Genomic DNA, 23,289 nt, shown 5'->3' on the forward strand with positions numbered 1-23,289 from the left:
ACAACGCGGGAGATAGGTGGGTGACGATGGGAGGATGAGCGGGGGCGACGACTAGTGAGGGAGAGGGAGTGAGGAAGGGACATGGAGAGGGATATATGAGGGTGCTGCACTTTGTAGTAGCGCGGAGAGGGAGTGAAGAAGTGACAGGGAGAGGGATATATGAGGGTGCTGCAGTTTGTAGTAGCGCGGGGCACGAGCAATGCGCTACTACAAAGCCTAGTTGTTGTAGCGCGGCCTCGGACACCCGCGCAACACTAAGTGGGGCCAACCAGCAGGCCTCGTGTACCAACGATAGTAGCACGAGGTGTACTGCCCATGCTACTGCTATCTACTTATATGTAGCGCGGGATTTTACACTGAGCGCTACTATTACTGCCTGTCTTGGGGGGCACGATGGGGTCTACTTAGTAGTAGCGTGGGCTATCTGTGCCCGCGCTACTACTATGCCCTGCTAGTAGCGCTTTGTTTTTGCCCCGCGCTACTACTAAGTAGCAATAGCACGGTCCAAATAACCCGCGCCACTATTAAGTCGTTGTCTATAGAGGTTTTCCCAGTAGTGTACACTTTATTGTACAGTAATAAATATGCTTAATGGCATGGACGAAGCTGGATGAGTATATGGGTGTACTATGTACACTCATTATTTCTGAATAAAAACCAAATATATAGGTACATCTGTTAAATCATATGATTTAACAAATATATGGTTAAATTCGTACAATTCGTAATCCCCCACACATGGTTTCACAAATATATGGTTAAACTCGTAATTGAGTGCTCCAGGACAAGTATATCTCAAGCAAACCCTCACGTACGGTTAAATTTATACTTCTAGAATTTTCTACAGATATGTTTTTCTAATCATATAGTACATCCACTATTATGATATTTGCTAAATCATTTGTGTTAGAGATGTCTATCATAGATATGTATAAACAATATAATTGATACAAGTATCAAAAAATAATTTTTGTTACAGAGTAAACATTGAATCAGCGTAACACATGAGTATTATAAATATTTAATAAAACAATGATACAACTTATATTTAACCTGTTTATGTGTTTAAGTATGCGAAATAAGTAATGAAAAATTATACTCTTAACAATGTAGTATGGCAAGTATAAAATATGTATAAATGAAGTGGCACTACTAGAGATTGGGTAATTAACAACCAATCACCGATAATGTTTCATTTGTTACTTGTACTGACAAATCTGATTATAGGTTTTTCAGGCAAAGATTCTTATCAAACATATTTTTAAACAACTTTAAGAGGTTTATTCTAAGCACTCGCCATACAGCTCAGAAAAGTAGGGTAAGGTAGGGTCTTGTATATGGACCAAATAACGAGGGACGACCGTAACAATTATATCAAGTATAATTCTGTTTCTCGCAATGTAATCAGAAAGTTTGCTCATCCTAGGTGACACAATTCTATTCTGTTGAGTTAATCATAATCAATCATAGTATATGAAATGATAGTACTTGCTGCGAGCATCAATTAAGTTATTTAATTTCAATGAAAGTGAAAGGGAGTAAGGGAAAGGGAAACCCCTTGGTTTGGTTTGTTGACAGTGGATGAAGCTGGAGCTCCAACACCTTTTCCCTCGCAATCGATCGCGTCAGTCTACAAAGACATAACGGGCATGCATCTCATTAAATTTGCTGATACTTATAATTTCATTAATCACATATCAAGATTATAAGCGTGGCTCGGTGCATAGTCTAGGAAAAAAAATGGTGCATAATTAACCTAGAGTGATGCATCCATGGCTATTGTCACTTTTGTTGTTTCATTACCATCTCTCATGTTTTATTTAATGGAAAGAAGAAGAAGAAGAAGAAGTCGATCATCAAAATGTGTTTTCTTGCAGGCACGAACCAAATAGTAATGTTTTCTGTTTTTGTTTCTTGATTATGAGATCGATCGATCAATCAATGATCCAACAACTTTTCCTTTTTGCGTTGAGATCGATGAACGAATGAAAAGAGCAAAGAAGAGAAGAGAAGCATATTTTTTTGTCACGTTTCGTTCCGACTGCTAGGGTTCGGACCCAGCGGCAGCGACCCAACCCCAATCTAGTGGCAGCGGCGTCAGTGAGACAGACAAACAGGTGGGACCCATGAAGCTAGAGTTTCGAGCCCAGGGCCGGCCGCGGAGCACTTAATATAGGGGTTGTTTGGATTAGAGCCCCGAGTCGCCGTGCCAAAAAATAGGCGTTGCCTGAGGGGTTAGTTGCTTGTTTGGTTGGCCGCTGATAAATTGGTGTGCCCACGTTTGCTTTGGCTCCTCAATTCATTTCATGCCAACATTTTGGCGAGAACCGATTACTTCGCCAATTTTTTGGCGCACCCGACGGGAGCTATATCTCGCGTCATGCGAGACCGATCTTGTTGTTACTTCGTTGCGCTTCTAGCCAGTAAGCCATAACTCATTCCATGTTTCGTATGAAGGGCGCGAACTACTTGAAGTAAATAAAACCGGATTTCAACTAGCTTTTCAGTTTTTTTTTGTTTTGTCTTGTTTTCACTGGTTTTTTTGTCTTGTTTTCATTGGTTTATCTTCCTTTACTTTCTTCAGTTTTATTTTTCTTTTTCTTCTCCATTTTTCATTAATTTCAATTGTTTCTTTGGTTTTATTTTTCATTTTGGTTTTCATTTTTTGGTTTTGAAACCTTTTTTAAATAGTTATTCAACAGTTTTATTGGCCGTTGCCTCCCGCGCTCCTGGATCGGCCATGTCCGGTGAATAGCGTTTTTTTCGTGGCTCGCATGGCCCGTGACGCGAACCCGCGGGTCGAACCGACCTCGCCAGCCCGGTCGCGCTCAAAAGCCCGGCCCGCCAGCCCGGCACCCACGCGCAAGAGGCAAAAGAGTCGCCTCCCCCTCCGCCTCTCTGCTGCTGCTCCCCACGTCTCCACACGACACCACCCACCCCCACACCCAGCTAGGGTTTCGCTTCTCCGATGGCGGCGGCGGCGGGCGGCGCGACGACCTCGACGAGGCGCGGGCCGGGCGGCGGGGGCCGGCCGATGGACGACGAGAACCTGACCTTCGAGACCTCCGCGGGGGTGGAGGTCGTGGGCAGCTTCGACGCCATGGGGATCCGCGAGGACCTCCTCCGCGGCATCTACGGCTACGGCTTCGAGAAGCCCTCCGCCATCCAGCAGCGCGCCGTCATCCCCATCATCACCGGCCGCGACGTCATCGCGCAGGCCCAGTCCGGCACCGGCAAGACCTCCATGATCTCCCTCTCCGTCTGCCAGGTCATCGAGACCAACGTCCACGAGTAAGACGCTCATCCCTCTCCCTCGGCCACCGTCGACGGATTTGTCAGATTGTTTGCTTGGTGACCCGGTTCGTCGGGCAAGGACTCGCTAGATTTTAGGGTTTGTATTTAGCTGATGCTCGTCTTGGACTGCCACCCCCCGCTGATAGAGCTGGTCTCATTCGCGTGGATTCATTCGTGTCGTGCTCTCGATTTTGCGGCGGGATGTGTGATTTCGGCGTAGGTTTGTGGAATCTGTTTAAACATTCGACTCCACCTGCCTATTTACCGGCATTTAACCCTGTAATGCACCAGCTTTCCATGATGCATATGCACTCGATCCAAAATAGATTGGTGGAACCTGTTATTAGAACCAATGCATTGTATCTCCTCTCCTAACATTTTACACTCTGTTGACCTTGTACCTTGTCAGTTCTACTCTCTGTGCCGATACTGTGCACATACCACTTACTCCGAAAGGGTGAAGCTGAATTCGATATTCGATTCTGTAGGGTGCAGGCGCTGATACTGTCGCCAACTAGGGAACTGGCGACGCAAACAGAGAGGGTGATGCAGGCTGTTGGTAACTTTATGAGCGTCTCTGTGCACGCCTGTGTTGGTGGCAAAAGTATCGGCGAGGACATTAGGAAGCTCGAGTCTGGAGTGCATGTTGTTTCAGGAACCCCGGGCAGAGTATGTGATATGATCAAGAGAAGGACCTTGCGCACAAGGGCCATCAAGCTCCTAGTCCTGGTTAGTTTGCTCTTGTCATACTGCATTTTTTTTGAAATAAATTTGGCCAAGTTCAACGATTCTAACATGGTTGATTTCATAACAGGACGAAGCCGATGAGATGTTGAGCAGAGGTTTCAAGGATCAGATATATGATGTCTACAGATATCTTCCCCCAGAACTTCAGGTCCGTCTTTGAACTACTTATCTGTGTAATTTATCAGTCTTCAGGCTTTTCACTGCAGAATTCAAGTAGTCACCTGACTTTAATTTTTCTCTATATATCACCTGTCTGACTTGATTTTTTCATTGAGCAACACCAATTTCTTACAACGTTTTCGACTGTAATCATCTTGCTGTAGCTAGCAATGCATGGCATTGTTACTCACTAGTTAGCTGCCCGTGCGTTGCTATGAAAGATAAAATTTCCTAAAAAGAAAGCTAAGGAAGATAAAACATGTATAGAAATATGTTATTAAAATTCATTATATTTTGTGAGTCATCAACCACGCACCTGTTGGATTCTTATAAATGCCCCCTTTTTATCTCTAGCCTCTAGTTACTTCCTCCGTGCATCTTTTTTACCTCTGCAATATTATGGCGAAATCTAATTTGCAAAAACAGTAGACCTCTACTTCTAATTGAACTATTGCCAAATACCTAACAGTTGCTTGCCCCTGAAATAAGGACAATAATGGACCAAGGGCACGGAACTGCATCATACAGTAAAGATCAAGGCATACACTTCAATCACAATCGCAATCATAAAACTAATCCATGCTGACGAGGCAACTGAAGGTGTCACTTCTGTTACTACATGCAGACAGTATGCGGAACCTCGCGAGGAAATGAAAGGAATAATTAAGTTTGTTTATACTGCACAGAATAGAGCACTAACTCCGATAATTAATTTACTTAATTCAGGGATTTCACCATTGTCCGTGTGCATCTCCCTTATCTGAAACCCATTCAATAATTCCTCTCTTGGGACTCATCAGGCAAACAACACAAATATCACCAACAACCTTGCTCTGCATATATGATAGCAACACAAATATCAGTAACTATAGACATGTAAGTCAGCCCAAAGCATTTTAATAAGCTATTCTAGCAGCAGGACATCTAATACTATGGTATCAACTTACAAACTCCAAGTCCTAGGCTTAGCCTATCCACTGCTGCTACCCCCTTTCTGCCATTCCTCTCTGATCAGTGCAAGCTGCAAGCAGCCAAGCACACATTCAGCACTTAACAGAGCAAGCAAACCAAGTTAGAGAAAACACAGAGAACTGGAAGGGTACCTGCTGGCCCAAAGGAAGTGTTAATTATGCCTAGGCCCTTTTTATGCGACTTGATCATCCTAGGCTTTTGGAATAATGTTTTGAGTAGATGTAAAGATCACACTATATGCATGTTTAAAGCTTGTCAAATAAAGGTTAATTATCTATCATTGGGTTGTTTAATTGCATGATTATCTAACCGTTTAGTTTTCAATGTCAATGCAGCATATAGCTATAGACAATATAAATAAATGGAAGAGAACCTTGCCAAACAGTAATGGATAGGAGAGCTCTAGAAATAGCCACATGAAACATCATCAACTGTGCTTTTTATAGGAGTTAGAGATATATGGGGACAGATTGGGGTGCTCCTCTGTTTTGCGTTTCCTTCTATTATTCATCAGCATTACATCAGTTGAACATTTCCTCAAGCAGAGAAATGTAATGGGAAAATTAGCCCTTTCGAATTAATATTAACATGAGCTCCGAGTCTGATGACTAGAAATAGTTGGAACTCCGTGACAGAGATCTCATGCTTTTCAAATTGTGTATTCTTGTACCGCACAGGTTGTTTTGATCTCTGCAACTTTGCCCCATGACATCTTGGAGATAACTAGCAAGTTCATGACTGATCCAGTCAGGATCCTTGTAAAACGTGATGAGTTGACCCTAGAGGTAAATACCGCCACTTGTTTTGCTTTATTGTATATCTTATTTGGCACTTACCTTTTCCATGTCATGTTTGCAGGGCATCAAACAATTCTTTGTTGCTGTTGAGAAAGAGGAATGGAAGTTTGATACACTGTGCGATCTTTATGATACACTTACCATCACCCAAGCTGTCATTTTCTGTAACACTAAGAGAAAGGTAATGTGTAGCTCAGTTGAATGATTCTTGTTATTCATATGATTGCCCCTGGTGAATTGCTGTTATGGGAAGTACTCTGCTCTACTCCAGTTAGCATTTGTCGACACCAATTTTCTTGTTTATCCTTATGGACATGGCATATGCATATCACTTTGTCGCTGAATCTACAAGTTGATCATTTTCTCCTGTTCCGTGTTGATCAATGCTAGAATTTAAGTCTATCACTATGTTTTGGGTTTGCTATTGGTTACAGTATTAAATTGTAGCGATGTGCTTCTTTGACTTGTGATTATAAAATCATGTCCAGCTTTGCCAATTATGTCCAGTTGACATAATTGATGGTTCACAGCTTGCTAAAGCGATAGTTCTCTTTTGTCTAGGTGGATTGGCTTACTGAAAGGATGCGCACCAACAACTTCACGGTGTCAGCTATGCACGGTGACATGCCTCAGAAGGAAAGGGATGCGATCATGAGTGAGTTCAGGGGTGGCACGACCCGTGTTCTGATCACAACCGATGTTTGGGCTCGAGGGCTGGATGTCCAGCAGGCAAGTCTTGTTTGCCAGTTTTAGCTTTCACTTGTTGATTACCTTTAAGCATGCTGTTGCATAATGATGCTCATCTTTGATTACTGACTTGAATCTGTTTGGATTTGTTTCAGGTCTCTCTTGTCATTAATTACGATCTCCCCAACAACCGTGAGCTTTACATCCATCGTATTGGTCGCTCTGGGCGTTTCGGGCGCAAGGTAAAGTTCTCACTCCTGCTTCATAACTCAAGTTAGTTTAGGCTAGAGAATTTTGGTTATAGTTTCTGTGTTGCTAAAAAACAATTAAATAGATAATGCTGTCTCAGTAAAGAAAACAATTGGAGTAAATTCGGTGATTCAACACTTTTGTTTGAAAGCTCTTGTCGGAAGTGAATATGCAAGGCTTGACTAATCTGAACAAAACGTTGTTCTCTGCATCCCAAATGCTGCCTACTCTTGACTTGCATGAAAAATTTCTGTGTGCCGTGACTGCAGGGTGTGGCGATCAACTTTGTGCGCAAGGATGACATCCGTATCCTTCGGGACATCGAGCAGTACTACAGCACGCAGATCGACGAGATGCCCATGAACGTCGCCGATCTTATCTGAGCTCTGGACCGGAGCGATGTCTCCCTCCCTCTCCCTCTCTTTGCCTCCGCGTGTGGGGATTTGGTTGCGATGCGAGATGTTTGGCTGTATTTCTGGTCTGTAGCTTGAGATTTCTTTTGTTGCTTTGGGAACATGGAAGTGTATATATTCTTTCTCGGATTGAGCAGCTCATGTAAAACACTCTTTTGTTGTTCCGCTATCTTCTGATTTGGACGCCATGACAGACAGACACTCTGTTCATTTCGATTTTGATATTATTAGATTTTGTTTCATTGTTTGGTGATTGCCACGTATTGTGTGACTTGTTAAATCGCGTTTGATTTGGATGTTGCGGTGTTTGCTGCCATCTACTCCTTCCGTTCCGAATTATTTGTCGCATGTATGGATGCATCTAGATGTATTTTAGTTTAAGATACATCCATTTTAGCGACGAGTAATTTGGAATGGAGGGGGTATATTGGCATCTCTTTTCTAAAGAAAATCTTGAAAATTAGCATGTTCGAAACAAGTACTGGTGGGCTCTGGGTTGCATCAAGCCAACCATGCTCTGGCGGGGCTATGTTGTGAGTTGTTTGGTTGCCTAGCTTGCACATAGAAACTGGCATGCACAAAACTTAAAGCGCTCTTAGCCTGGCTCGTGGGGAACGCTAAGATTGTCTGTTTTTTGGATGTAGATTGGACCTAGTGCGATTTACACTGAACTTGATGTAGCCAATCAAACGACATGCATGACACGTGTCAGGCCGCACCAGGGACCTAATTTGACAATATGGTTTAGAGCCTGTATACACTTAAACAGGCTCTACTGAGCCAGGCTTCACTGGAAAAGTCACCAAATACCTTTTTTTTATGAAAAGGTATACGTTATTAACTCTAACTCAAATAACGGTGACATCATCCGCTACGAATTTAACAAGGAAACTAGAAGGTGCATCCGTCCAAACACAAGGGTCGTTTGCACACCTCCACTTTGCCATCTCGTGAGCTACTACATTTGACTCTCTAAAGCAATGCTCATTAGTAACCATCCCAAAATCTCTCAAGATATTTTGACAATCATCATCTAACACAGACACTGCAACCATTGAGAGCAACTTCAATGGGGTGGCCCATTTCGTCCGCCGCCGTTCGTTTGGGTCGGTACGGACACAAAAGGTGGCCCAACGCGCCGACCCAAACGGACGCGCGTCCGCTTTTCGTCTGCGAGTGTTCCATTCCCGGCCTATTTTTGAGCCAGATTTGCGTCGGCGCGGACACGCGACGGACGCGCGCACGCTCGCCTTCTCCTCTCGCCAGGCCCGCTGGTCGGTGGCACATTGGCCTCCCCCGCACCCCTCAGCCAACAGCAACCCTCGCCCGCCTCCTTCGTCGTCGTCGCCGCCGCCCATTTTTGCCGGCGACTCTGCCAGCCGCCACCACCGTCACACCCGCCCAGCAACGCCGCCCACTCCCCCGTCACCCACCACCGCTGTCTTGCCGTCGGGGGAGCAAACTGCTTCCCACTGCCGCTCCCCCCACCGCACAGCCGCCCGCGATCAAGAAGCCGCCTCGCCGCCCCGGCTAGATCCCACCGGCACGCTCGTCGGACGTCGGCAGGGCAGCTAGCTGGTCCGTGTGCGCCGCGACTCCCCTCGCCGGCCGTCTCCTTCTTCGACGCCCACAAGTAGTTCGACAATTTGCCAAGGTACGAAAATGGACTCCGCCGACGAGTTCTTTTTCCACAATTTCCTTTGCGACTCCGACGATTCGTCGTCCGACGAGGAGGAGGAGATATTGGCTGCCGTGTTGGTCCATCACCACCTCAACAGCCAGTGGCCGTTGTTCCGTGGCTCCATTCCAGGCCACCTTCCGGCGTTGAATCGCAACCGAGAGAGCGGTCATTACCTTCTTTGGAAGGACTACTTTGATACAACAAACCCGTTGTTCAAACATAAAAAATTCCGCCACCGTTTTCGTATGAGTAGGCATCCTTTCAACCGTATTAGAGAGGGGGTGGTCGGCTATGATGACTATTTCAAGTGCAAAGAGGATGCCGTCGGCAAGATTGGTTTCTCCTCTTATCAGAAATGCACTGCCGCTATCCGAATGCTTGCATACGGAGTGCCCGGTGATCTCATTGACGAGTACGTCCGTATGAGTGAGTCTACATGCCTAGAGTCCCTGTATAAGTTCTGCAAGGCTGTTATTGCTATGTTTGGCCCTGAGTACTTGAGAGAGCCGACAGCTGAAGATACAACCAGTTTGTTGGCGATGAATGCCAGAAGGGGCTTCCCAGGGATGCTTGGCAGCATAGACTGCATGCACTGGGAATGGAAGAACTGTCCTTCTGCTTGGCAAGGGCAGTATAAGGGACATGTCAGGGCTTGCACTGTCATACTAGAGGCCGTGGCGTCTCAAGATCTCTGGATCTGGCACTCTTTCTTTGGCATGACTGGATCACACAATGATATCAACGTGCTTCAGCGCTCGCCGGTGTTTGCTAGGCTTGCCAAAGGCAACAACCCAGCGGTGAACTTTACTGTCAACGGCCACAACTACGACAAAGGATACTATCTGGGTGACGGTATCTATCCTCAGTGGACCACTATTGTCAAGACAATACCCAACCATGTCGGAGAGAAGAGGAAAAGATTTACCCAAGAGCAGGAGAGTGCTAGGAAGGATGTCGAGAGTGCCTTTGGTGTTTTGCAATCTCGATGGGGCATCGTTCGGTATCCTGCTAATACCTGGAGCACGCAGAAACTATGGGAGGTGATGACTGCTTGTGTAATCATGCACAATATGATCGTAGAAGACAAGCGCCCGAAACGTCTGTACGATCAAGGGTTTCAGTTTCAGGGTGAGAATGTTGTGCCTGAGCATGGAGTAGCGGCAACGTTTGAACAGTTCACCCAATTTCATCAAGACATGCGTGATTGGGAAACTCACGTGCAACTGCAAAATGATTTGGTTGAGTATATGTGGGCTCATGTTGGCAACCGATAGATGTATCTTCGTTAATTCGGTTGCAAAACTATGTGAAACATTTTTATTTATATTCGGCTTGTAAAACTACACTATTTTATTCGGTAAACTATATTATTTGACAATATATTTGAATGCAAATCAATGTAATATTGGCCGGCCAGCCGGCCACGCCGGCAGATATGGGTCCACACGTTGGGCGCGCTGCCGACCCATATCAAAAACAGGACGGACGCCGGGCGGGCGGCCGATTCAAGCGGACAAAAAGCGGACGAAATCGATGTCCGTTTGGATTGCCCAATTGAAGTTGCTCTGAATGACCTTCAATTAGCTTTATTGCGTCAACCAAACACCTCCTAGTAGTACCTAAAAGCTGAGTACCTTTGTTGAGAAAAAAAAAAGGTCATGGTTGGCTGGCGACGTGCTCGTTGATCAATCACTGATTGTGGGTGGCGATCTTGTCCACCGCTCGAAAATTCTATTCTATACTAAATTAAATTAGGTGGCGTTTCTCTGCTTGTGAAAATACAGTAGTAGACTATATACGATTCTGCCATTTCAACGGACTGGGATCAGGTGACATGCCTCTTGGCAGTCACGGGGTAACATGCAGCTAGCCATCCAGCGTTCCTTCTCTATCCAACGGCCGTCAGCGAGCAAAGCGAAAAAGGCCAGCACTTAGCCATTTCAGAGCAACGGGGACGACGCGGTGAAAAAGACTAGGCGGGCTCGTTCACGTCAATAAGCGACCAAAGTGAAAAAAGGGGATGAGGGGTTGTTAGAGGAACTCCAATATGGTGATCCATTTTGTGTGCACGTGTCTGTTTGGATCCGCGTGGATAAAAACATAACCCAATAGAGAGACTCATTTTTATTTTGTGTCTGTTTTGTGTCCGCTTGGACCCATTTTCGTCCTAAATTTGAAACGCATTTGGATCGGAGGCGAACACAAAGCGGACGTTTTCTGTGTCCAGCTCGTCATTTGTGTCCGGGCCTTGCCCACTTGTCACCCACCCACCTTTCTCTCTCCTTATTTTATAGCTAGCTCCAGGCGCGACAGCACTGCCCTCCGACGCTCCCTCCGGCGCCACTCAAGGCCAGGTGCGACGGACCTCCCTCAGGCGCCGCTCAAGGTTAGTCCGCCTCTGCATTGACGCCGAGGCGCGCCTCGCGGCGCACAACTCCGACACACTCGCCGTCCCGCTCGACCACCTCAGGCTCCGACGCGCTCGCCGCCCGCTCGACCACCTCAGGCTCCGACGCGCTCGTCACCCTCGTCGCCCAACCGGACCACATCACCGTGCCCGCGCACATCGCGTTCTTCGGGTCCGGCTCTCCGCCGCTCAGTGCGCTTTTGCCACGCCGGACCACCTCGCCCGGCCTCGCCTCGTCCCTCCCTGTGCCCCGCCATGCCCGGCTGACCCAAATGAAAAAGCAGACAAATACGTCCGCTCGGCCGACCCAAACGGACAGAACCCAGGCAAAATGGGTGTCCGTTTGGGTCAGTGACGTAAATGGGCACGGATTTTGTCTTTTTTTGTTCATTTGGGTCGGCTGAGCAGACAGGTGCGTCCGCATTTTCGTTTGGGTCGACCGGTGTGTCCAACGGTATCCAATGCATTTTTCGTGTGGACCCAAATAAAAAAATTTGCAAAACATGCGTATATTTAAACATACAGTTTTGCTAGAACTCATCTAGATGAGATATAGTTTGGTCTCATTCACCTTTTATAGCCATTGGATGTGATGCTATAAGATGCGTGTGTGCTGACGTGGATTGTACCTGTTTTTGTTTTCAAGGTGAATGAGACCAAATTATATCTCATCTAAATGAGTTCTAGGCACTCCCTTAAACATATTTGGCTACAGAATTTCTATACTAATTACTTGTAAATTGTAATGACAAGTGTTACTAAATTGTTCAGTTTTCAGTTCTTCGATATCCCGAGTCTAGTTGTTCCTGTTCAAAAAAACAACTCATATAAATCACTTTTTAGCTCTCGGTTGTTGCCTGTTCAGGCTAAAACTGCAAAGTGTGAGTAGCTTTTTTCACTTTGGTCGCTGGTAGCCGCTGGATGGAGAAGGAACGCTAGATGGCTAGCCGCATGTTACCCCGTGACTGCCAAGAAGCATGTCACCTGATCCCAGTCCCATTTCAACGTTGATTATTTTGCTGCAGTGGTCGGTGGATTTGGTTGACATGGGCGCACAACTCCTCCATTCCGTTCGAGTTATTTATAAGTATAAAAAACACCAACTTGAACTTGTTCACGTCTGATTAGCAGAACCGAGCTGGACCGATGGCGGATGATGCGGAGGCGCCGGCGGCGAAGCGGCTGGCCCGCGCGGGCAGCTTCTCGGGCGTGTGGTGGAAGCTCGGCGACCCCGCCGGGGACCCGGCCGCGGTGGAGCGCCGGCTGCGCGCCGTCGCCGACGAGGAGGCAGCCGTCCGTGCCCGCATTAGCAGGCGCCACGCCGGCGCCCGCGGCGTCTGGCGCGGCATCGCCGTCGCCTCCCTCGCCATCCAGGTCCGTCCGTCCGTCACCTACCTTCATCGTCTGCTAACTTGTTCATCCATCCATCCGTTGCTCCCATCAGCCGTCATCTCATCTGATCTGACCACCCCCAGTACATTTATTCACCATTTCGGCATGCTGGCCAGGTGGTGGCGTTGGTGCACTCCTACTGGACGGCGAGGCGGCGGCGCGTGGCCGGCTGGAGCAGGAAGCTGCTGCTCCTGCTGGCTACTCCCCTGCTCGCCGTGCCGGCCTCGGCCGCCGTCGTCTTGGCCGCCTTCGCCAGGCTCCAGAAGATGTGTAAGTTCCCCCATGGATCAAGCACCGGAAAGAAATTAAGCTCAAGCATCTCCGACTTGGTCAATCATTTCTGTTTGATTGATCAAAATCTGCACATTGCAGTTGACGCGCGAGACGAGCAGCGGCTGAGGGCGCTGGTGGCGGAGCGCAAGGCCAAGATCGGGCAGTTCAGGGGCAGCCACCACAACATGCACAAGCTCCTCGAGGTCTCCACCGTACGTTCCGCGCATACACACACACATTCATACACCAAATCACCATCTATAGTATAGTACGTAGCAAGTAGCTCAACATACATGACGATGATGATCGTCCATGATCTTCAGTTTAACATATATATCCCACACTGTTCAGTTTGACGAGTCTTGTTTCTTGTCCATGCTCATCCGTCGGATGAATGCAGAAGTACGATCCAGATGCTGCTGCTGTTACGACTGCCAGTTCCGACCAGCCGGTGGCCGCTGCCGCCGGGAGGATCAAGCGGAGCCACTCGCGGCTGAGCTTCCACATCGGAGACGACTGACTCAACCTCCACCAACCTTCTCCGCATCATCCACGGCGACGACGACATCATCGATCATGCGTGGAACATTTGTCTTCACCGTCCGTCACTACTGTAAATCTCTCCCATCATAGTCAGGCCTGCGGATTACTAGCATAATACGTGAAAAAACACATTGGTTGGTTGGTTGTACCCTTGGGCTTTTGAATTGGGACACTTTTTTACGATTCAATTCATTCGGGTTGTGCTGTGAGCCAGCCTTTGTGGGCTGGCATATATTACGTACATTGCTGGCATGGCACACCATCATCATGCAGCTTGGATGCATGTCTGTCTGAGATCTTGGCATTCCAGAACGTGCCCATCATAACCACAACCACAGCAGAAATGTACGCATATAATATGAACCAGGTAAAGAGAGGCTTAACTCAGTGGTTGGGTAGACATGAGGTTGTGCAGTTTAACCATCCTAGTTCGATTCCTAAAATTGACAGGTGTTTCGCAGGGGGTTTCCCCCCATCTATTGAGGATCAAGTTCGGTGTGTGATGGAACCACTCATCAAGAGAAAATCTAGATACTCATTAAAAAAAAGAGGACCATGCTTGTCTTGGTACTCATACTAGAGAGGTTATGTGCATCTCTAGTTGATGCAGAGGCCAGGAAGTGAAAATCTTTCTCATTTTTGACGCTTCTGTCCCATTTGATTGGTGAGGTTACCAAGATTGCTTTGGATGATGCAAGACCTGGGTCCATTTTTTGTGCCTTCACAGCGTCCTTGCGTAAATCCAAATCGCATTCCTCCAAAAATGAAACCACCCAAGAAGGCGAAGATGTCCACGCCGGTCCGAGTTTCCACATGAGGGCATGTTTTGGAATAGCGGAGGTCTTTTAGACTTGGCTAAACATAAACACGTCGGTGATTATGTGGGACATTATGGGCTCGATTTTGTGGCAATTTCCGAGGTTGAAACCTGGCATGGTATCATAATTTCACCCACATAGCCTATGCTAAAAAGTTTAGAGGGTTACCACAAAAACTGAATGCACTTCGTGTATAAACTGGACAATCTCTTTTGAAGTATCAGGGTTTCGGACGAAAACTCATCTATTACAATGGGATTTCATTTTTTAACATATTTTAACTCCAGACTTTTTGTGCGTTCAATATGCACCATTCAAAGCCACATCATCAATTTTCAACCCTTTTCTGACTTTATTTGCTATTTTTCATGCATTTAATGTTTTTTGAGATAAATGACCCTGAAATTGAAAAGCACTACAAATGAATTCTGAAAAGGTTGAAACTTGGCATGGTATCATAATTTCACCCACATAGCATGTGCTAAAAAGTTGAGATGGTTACGGCAAAAACTGGATGCACTTCGTGTACAAACTGGACAATCTATTTCGAAGTATCAGGGTTTCGGACGAAAATTCATCTATTACAAAGGGATTTTATTTTTTAACATATTTTAACTCCAGACTTTTTGTGCATTCAATATGCACCATTCAAAGCCACATCATCAATTTTCAACTCTTTTCTGACTTTATTTGGTATTTTTCATGCATTTAATGTTTTTTGAGATAAATGACCCTGAAATTGAAAAGCACTACAAATGAATTCTGAAAAGGTTGAAACTTGGCATGGTATCATAATTTCACCCACATAGCATGTGCTAAAAAGTTGAGACGGTTACGGCAAAAACTTGATGCACTTCATGTACAAACTGGACAATCTATTTCGAAGTATCAGGGTTTCGGACGAAAACTTATCTATTACAACGGGATTTCATTTTTTAACATATTTTAACTCCAGACTTTTTGTTCGTTCAATATGCACCATTGAAAGCCACATCATCAATTTTCAACCCTTTTCTGACTTTATTTGCTATTTTTCATGCATTTAATGTTTTTTGAGATAAATGACCCTGAAATTGAAAAGCACTACAAATGAATTATGAAAAGTTTGAAATGGCATGGTATCATAATTTCACCCACATAGCATGTGCTAAAAAGTTGAGACGGTTACGGCAAAAATTGGATGCACTTCGTGTACAAACTGGACAATCTATTTTGAAGTATCAGGGTTTCGGACGAAAACTCATCTATTACAAAGGGATTTCATTTTTTGACATGTAACTACAGTGATATTCTAAATCAAAGCCATCATCAGAATAGTTTTGGAGCATAACTATGGCTTTCAACCCAGAATCAAAGGTGCAAAATATTCGGTTATCTTGCATATATGTCGAATAGTTACTTGAACAATCGTACCATCTGATATATATGTTGTCTTCACTAGAGATAAAGTCTTCACTTTTTTCTTCGCGTGTGTCCCTTGCTTATTGCGCCATAACCATGGATAATCTTCATCGTTTAACATGATTCTTGGGTCAGCCTTCACTTTGAAGGGAGGAATTTCATGAACCTTTTCATAATCTTCAGACATGTCTGTCTTGTCCTCCACTCCCACGATGTTTCTTTTCCCTGAAAGAACTATGTGGCACTTTGGCTCATCGTATGATGTATTCGCTTCCTTATCTTTTCTTTTTCTCGGTTTGGTAGACATGTCCTTCACATAGAAAACCCGTGCCACATCATTGGCTAGGACGAATGGTTCATCTGTGTACCCAAATTGTTGAGATTCACGGTTGTCATTTCGTACTGCGCGTCTACCTGTACCCCGCCTCCTCACAGATTGACCCATTTGCACCGAAACAATGGGACCTTAAAATCACGTCCATAGTCAAGTTCCCATATGTCCTCTATGTAACCATAATATGCGTCCTTTGCCCTATTGATGTTTTCCCATTTATCTCGTACCCTTAGTAAGTCAATACAGTCGAAGATGGTGTCCAGGACAACAAGTATAGCTCATCTCCAACAATGTTGTTACCCATGAGATGTGTTTGCAACCAACCGCCAAAAGTCCCGATGTGTTCACGCGTAATCCAGTCGCCAGACTGCTCCGGGTCTTTGGAGCGTAGAATATTCTTGTGTTCATTGATATACGGGGCCACCAAGGTAGAATTCTGTAGAACTGTGTAGTGTGCTTGCACCCAAAAATGCCCGTCCCTACATATTATTGGATCCGCTCCTAGCATGCCTTTTCCACTCAGTGTTCCTCATGCCGCGGTTGAGGAACACCAATCAGCTTAAGGTCAGGAATAAAGTCAACACAAAACGCAATGGCCTGCTCTGTTTCATGGCCCTTGGAGATGCTTCCTTCTGGCCTAGCACGGTTACGGACATATTTCTTTAAGACTCCCATGAACCTCTCAAAGGGGAACATATTGTGTAGAAATACACGACCCAAAATGGAAATATCGTCGACTAGGTGAACTAGGACGTGCGTCATAATATTGAAGAAGGATGGTAGGAACACCAACTCGAAACTGACAAGACATTGGACCAAATCATTCTGTCACTATAGGAAACAAATAATTTGCCGTCAGGGGGCGTCTTTGCCGTCAGCTTTTCGTCGGGCAGACGGCAAAGAAAGGGTTTGCCGTCATCAATAGACGGCAAAGAAAAACTGATGGCAAAATAGACTTTGCCGTCTGCCAAAAACACACAGACGGCAAAGAGCTCACTTTGCCGTCTGCAAGTAGTAATACAGACGGCAAAGATCTTTGCCTTCTGCGTTTTATATTACAGATGGCAAAGAGCATGTAACGCCCGGATAATCATGCTACAGTAATCCCACGCTAATCATGCCACGTCACCTCTGTTACTGTTGCTAACCTCACAATGATTCGAAACCGTTCCAAAATTTAAATTCTAAATAGTGGCAAACTCCCAAAGTTTTCAAAAGTCAAAACAAAAATGTTCGGTGGGTGCCAAATAAGACATAGTTAATTATGGTGAAGTAAACACATTTTTAGAAAATGCCTAAATATTTTAAAATGATGTAAAACAGAAAAGAAAATAAATAAAAAGAAAAGAAAGCTAAAAAAAGGGAAAAGGAGCCCCCCCACTTGGCCGTGGCCCAACTTGGCCGAACGGCCTCGGCCCACCAGGCCACCACCTAGGCCGGCCCACCCCGCCGCCATAACCTCCCCCACTCCCCCAGTACCCCACCCCCACGAAATATCTCCCCCCTCTCCCCTGATTTGGATCGGGATCTAGGAGGCGACCACCGCGCCCCGCGACGACCGCCGACGCCTGGACCTCGCCGGAGCGCGTCCTCGCCGGCCTGCCTCCTCCTCCCCGCCGGCCTGCTTCTCCTCGTCGCCGTCGTCCTCGACCACCACCCCGACCCCCGCTGCCCTAACCCTACGGCCACCGTGAGCCGCGCCCCTCCTCTCTCTCCCTCGCCCCGTGCTCGTCCCCTCCCCTGCTCGCCGCTCGGGGCCGCGCCCCGCGCCCTGCCCCCCCGCGCACGCGCCCGAGCCTCGCCTCGCTCTGCCGCTCCACTCGCCGCGGCCACCCGCACGCACGGGCGCCCCTCCTCCCTGCGCTCACCTTGTCCCCTGCCCGCACCCCCCTGTCCAGCGCGCACTCGCCGCGGTCGCCGCGCCCCGCGCGCGCTCGGCCGCGCTCGTCGCCGCACCGTCCCGCTCCTCCCTCGTCCCGTCCGCGCTCACCGCGTGGTGCCGTCGCTGCGGGCGGCGCACCCCCTCCCCCGGCTCCCCTGCGACCACGCGCGCCCGCCGTGGCCGCGCTCGGCCACTTCCTCTGCCCCGCACGGCGCTCGCTCCGCCTCCACCCGCCGTGGCCCTCGTGCCCCGCTGCGGCAGCCCCCGCCATGGCCACGGCCCCGCCCTGCCCCGGGCAGGCTACGGGCGCCCGTCGCCCACGCCCACCGCCCGTCGCCCGCGCCGCACACGCGCGCCGCGCCCGCGCCCGCCTGTGGCCCCTAGGCCACTGCCAGGGGGGCCTCGCGCCCCTGAGCCACTGCCCCTGGGCCCGAACCCCCTGGGGCCTATGACAGATGGGCCCCACGCCCAGAGAACGTTAAAAAAAAGAATTAAAAAAATATAAAATATAAATAAAACAAATAATAAAAATAAATTTAATTAATTAATTAATTAACTAAATTAATTAAGTTAATTAATCCTGTTTAAATTAATCTAATTAATTAGTTAATTTAATTAAACAGTAGTTAATTAGCTAACAGTCCCTGACAGGTGGAACCCACCTGTCAGGTTGACTAGGTCAACGGTCAACGTTGACTGCTGGCGTCATGCTGATGCATTAATTAAATTTTGAATTAAATTAATTTATTAAATTCTAAAAGTGATTTAAATCTTTAAAATTTAATACAAAATAAACCGTAGCTTGGATGAAAAAACTTTGTACATGAAAGTTGCTCAGAACGACGAGACGAATCCGAATACGTAGCCCGTTTGTCAGCCACACGTTCCTAGCATAGAGAACATGGAACTTTCCCCCTCCGGTCCGTTTGTCCGAAAACGCGAAACATCGGGAATACTTTCCCGGATGTTCCCCCCTTCGCCGGTACCACCTACTGCCGCGTTAGGACACACCTAACACCGCTCATTGTCATGTCACGCATCGTCATGCTTAAATTTGCATTGTATTTACTGTTTCTTCCCCCTCTTCTCTCCGGTAGACTACGAGACCGACGCTGCTGCTGCCCAGTTCGACTACGGAGTTGACGACCCCTTCCTACTTGCCAGAGCAACCAGGCAAGCCCCCACCTTTATCACCAGATATCGCCTATTCTTCTCTATACTGCTTGCATTAGAGTAGTGTAGCATGTCACTGCTTTCCGTTAATCCTATCCTGATGCATAGCATGTCCTTGCTTCTACTGTTGTTACCTTAACCTGCAATCCTACATGCTTAGTATAGGATGCTAGTTTTCCATCAGTGGCCCTACATTCTTGTCCGTCTGCTGTGCTATACTATCGGGCCATGATCACTTGGGCGGTGATCACGGGTATATACTTATATACTATATACATGACACCTGTGGTGACTAAAGTCGGGTCGGCTCGTAGGAGTACCCGCAAGTGGATCTTTGTGGCGGAGCGACAGGGCAGGTTGAGATCACCTAGGCAAGAGGTGGGCCTGGCCCTGGACGGCGTCCGCGGTTACTTCGACATAACACGCTTAACGAGTTCTTGGTATTTGATCTGAGTCTGGCTATTTGGTCTATACGCAGTAACCAGCTACGCCGGAATAGTTATGGGCACTCGACGTCGTGGTATCAGCCGAAGCTCTTTTTGACGTCAGCGACGGAGCGGCGCGCGCCGGATTGGACTGGAACGCCACTAGGCTAGGTCTGCTTCCGGCCGCGTACGCAACGTGCAGGTGTGCAATGGGCGATGGGCCCAGACCCCTGCGTGCATAGGGTTTAGACCGGCGTGCTGACCTCTCTGTTGAGCCTAGGTGGGGCTGCGACGTGTTGATCTTCCGAGGCCGGGCATGACCCAGGAAAGTGTGTCCGGCCAAATGGGATCGAGCGTGTTGGGTTATGTGGTGCACCCCTGCAGGGAAGTTTATCTATTCGAATAGTCGTGTCCCTCGGTAAAAGGACGACCCGGAGTTGTACCTTGACCTTATGACAACTAGAACCGGATACTGAATAAAATACACCCTTCCAAGTGCCAGATACAACCCGGTGATCGCTCTCTAACAGGGCGACGAGGAGGGGATCGCCGGGTAGGATTATGCTGTGCGATGCTACTTGGAGGACTTCAATCTACTCTCTTCTGCATGCTGCAAGATGGAGATGGCCAGAAGCGTAGTCTTGGACAGGATTAGCTATCCCCCTCTTATTCTGGCATTCTGCAGATCAGTCCACTGATATGGCCCTTTACACATATACCCATGCATATGTACTGTAGCTCCTTGCTTGCGAGTACTTTGGATGAGTACTCACGGTTGCTTCTCTCCCTCTTTTCCCCCTTTCCTTCCTACCTAGTTGTCGCAACCAGATGTTGGAGTCCAGGAGCCAGACGCCACCGTCGACGACGACTCCTACGGCACTGGAGGAGCCTACTACTACGTGCAGCCCGCTGACGACGACCAGGAGTAGTTAGGAGGATCCCAGGCAGGAGGCCTGCGCCTCGTTCGATCTGTATCCCAGTTTGTGCTAGCCTTCTTAAGGCAAACTTGTTTAACTTATGTCTGTACTCAGATATTGTTGCTTCCGCTGACTCTTCTATGATCGAGCACTTGTATTCGAGCCCTCGAGGCCCCTGGCTTGTATTATGATGCTTGTATGACTTATTTATGTTTTAGAGTTGTGTTGTGATATCTTCCCGTGAGTCCCTGGTCTTGATCGTACACATTTGCATGTATGATTAGTGTACGGTCAAACCGGGGGCGTCACAAGTTGGTATCAGAGCCGACTGCCTGTAGGAATCCCCCTTTCCACACTCCTTGGCCGAAGTCGAGTCTAGACATTACAAAACTTTTACTAACATGGTTGTGTGGCTTACGGGCCCACGTCGCCATTGGGTAATACTAGGATCTTTTACTCCTCGACCTTTACTCTGGGACTCTGAACTCTCTTCTACTCGGGTTAAACGAATTTACTAACTCTAACACTAGGATCCCGTGACCGCATTCACCCCAAAGTTGGATAAGCCATAGTTATTTCTTAGAATAGTATTTTGAACAATTCACACACTGTCATTTGACTCCTTTGAAACGTCTTTGCTTTCAGATGGAACCCACGAGGCAGGTCGTGCGCCACACGACGGCCATTGGTGCCTCGGGATCACCTGCTGTGCTAGCTGAGATGGTGACCTATCTGGGTTATCGCTGGCACCCTGAGTACACCGTCTACGAGGAGTACCAGGACTTTAACCAGGAGCAGTACCGTGCCATCGTCCACCTCTACTCGCGGGAGTATGACTCCACTACTGTGCTGCACACCGCTCATGGTGTTGGAGTGACCATCGATATGGCTGTCCACGATGCTGCCTATGCTGCTCTGACACGTCTTCGTGGAGAGTATCGGGAGTTGGACACCTCCCCTTTCAGGCACATTGCTATCGCATCTGATGTTGGTGCGGAGGGATACTATACTGCTGCCTACTCCACTGTCACCCGAGAGCCCTTCTACCATCAGAACCTGGTTCTGCATGCTGATGGGCTGGATCGAGCTAACCGAGCTCTTCGCCACGAGTTGTACACCACCCGTCAGCACCTTTACCGTGCTCTGACGCTGCTGCACCCCTTTGTCCGATCTAGGGAGCTGCCCCGTTCTGCGATCTACCCAGCCAGTACTGTGATGCCCCAGGGTGTCGGCTGGCCAGATGTGGGAGGCCACTCTCCCGCACTTGGACCTCTTCTGCCACCTGAGCGTCAGGTTCTGCACCAGAGTATTCGCGGACCCCAGGTTGCTGACGTGGAGTTCCCGATGCGACACTACCAGCTTTCAGGCTACACCTACCTCCACAGTACCTCTTGGGACTGATGTAGGCTTGCGTATTAGTGTTAGATGCATTCGCCGTGAGCCTGTGTGCCGCCTATGATGTTTTAGTCTATGTACTGAACTCTATGTACTGAACTCTATGCATGACCCCTTTTGTAAGTTATGCCGACTACTATGTAGTAGCTATCGTGCTCCTTTCATTATGCATGTTTCATCATGAATGATTCTTGTCTTTGCAAATTTCTCAATGTTGAACTACCCCTGTTATATATGAGCAGGATGGTTAGACCAGGTGGTCGTGGTAGTGGTGGCAATGCCCCACCACCACCTGAGTACATGGCTGGTATGATCCAACAGTTCGAACTGAACCGCCAATTCATGGAAAATATGATGGCTCAGTTTCCTCGCCCCAATATGGACCAGCAACCAACCCCAGTAACTCTGCAGGAATTCATGCGCCTCAATCCAACTGTGTACCGCAGCTCAACTCAGCCTCTTGATGCTGATAACTGGCTCCGTGACATCACCTATGAGATGGAGTCTGCCAATGTAGCCCCTGCCAGCTATGTCAACTTTGCTTCCTTCTTTCTGAAGGGACCCGCAGCTCAATGGTGGGACAGCCACATGCGTACTCTGCCAGCTGGAACAATCATCACCTGGCCAGACTTCCAAGCTGCTTTCCGTGCCCGCTTCATTCCTCAGGGAGTCATGGACCGGAAGAAGCGTGAATTCTGCAACCTCACCCAAGGCAACAAAACTATTGAAGCTTATCAGCGGGAGTTTCTGGACTTGTCTCGCTATGCTGAAGAGGACATTGCAACTGATGCACGCAGACAGGAGATGTTCCGTGATGGCCTTCAAGCTGACATCAAGCTCGCACTTCTAGTGCATGACTTTGCTGATTTCGCCACCCTGGTGAACCAGGCCATCAATGTCGAAACTGGTCTGCAGGAATACCAGAGCTCTCACAGGCGCAACCGTGACACGGGCTCATCTTCGGGCCCGCCCTCACAGAAGCGTAAGATATGGATCCCGAACAACATGTACCGTCCAAATGCATCTGCCCCAAGGCAGACCTATGCTGCACCTCGTCTACCCCCACCACCATCTAGGCAGTCAAGACTTCCAGCTCCACCAACCCAAGCTCCTGTTCCCACTCCCAATAATGGTTTGTGCTTCAGGTGTAGTCAACCAGGACACCGTGCTAGAGAATGCAACCAGAATCAGAATCAACTGGCCCTTCCAGCAAGTAGCCATGGAAGCAACTAGCCCCGCAGCAACAAGGCCAAGTCTTATGGTCGTGCTCATGCCAACCACGTTGATCTCAATGAAGCTCAAGACCAGCCTGCTACTGTGATGGGTACAC

General features: G+C 47.8%; 2 protein-coding genes across 3 annotated transcripts; both read left to right on the forward strand.

Annotated features, from left to right (window-relative positions):
* The first annotated feature begins 2,857 nt into the window (after nt 1-2,857).
* On the forward strand, nt 2,858-7,560 carry LOC109787314 (eukaryotic initiation factor 4A-III homolog B). The gene is made up of 8 exons (XM_020345881.4): nt 2,858-3,291; nt 3,783-4,023; nt 4,109-4,189; nt 5,850-5,957; nt 6,031-6,150; nt 6,531-6,698; nt 6,812-6,898; nt 7,175-7,560. The coding sequence occupies exons 1-8, from the start codon at nt 2,969-2,971 to the stop codon at nt 7,286-7,288; spliced, it is 1,242 nt and encodes a 413-aa protein (XP_020201470.1). The 5' UTR covers nt 2,858-2,968; the 3' UTR covers nt 7,289-7,560.
* A 4,951-nt stretch (nt 7,561-12,511) lies between these two features.
* On the forward strand, nt 12,512-13,802 carry LOC109787263 (uncharacterized protein At2g24330). Of its 2 annotated transcripts, none has more exons than XM_045229476.2 (4): nt 12,512-12,780; nt 12,915-13,068; nt 13,171-13,274; nt 13,472-13,802. In XM_045229476.2, the coding sequence occupies exons 1-4, from the start codon at nt 12,553-12,555 to the stop codon at nt 13,589-13,591; spliced, it is 606 nt and encodes a 201-aa protein (XP_045085411.1). In that variant the 5' UTR covers nt 12,512-12,552; the 3' UTR covers nt 13,592-13,802. The 2 variants fall into 2 exon arrangements, with proteins under 2 accessions (XP_045085411.1, XP_020201409.1); XM_020345820.4 differs by having other exon boundaries at nt 12,518-12,780; nt 13,171-13,283.
* The last annotated feature ends 9,487 nt before the right edge of the window (nt 13,803-23,289 follow it).

Source organism: Aegilops tauschii, chromosome 6 (genome assembly GCF_002575655.3).
Source record: "Aegilops tauschii subsp. strangulata cultivar AL8/78 chromosome 6, Aet v6.0, whole genome shotgun sequence".
In the NCBI taxonomy this organism is placed as follows: Eukaryota; Viridiplantae; Streptophyta; class Magnoliopsida; order Poales; family Poaceae; genus Aegilops; species Aegilops tauschii.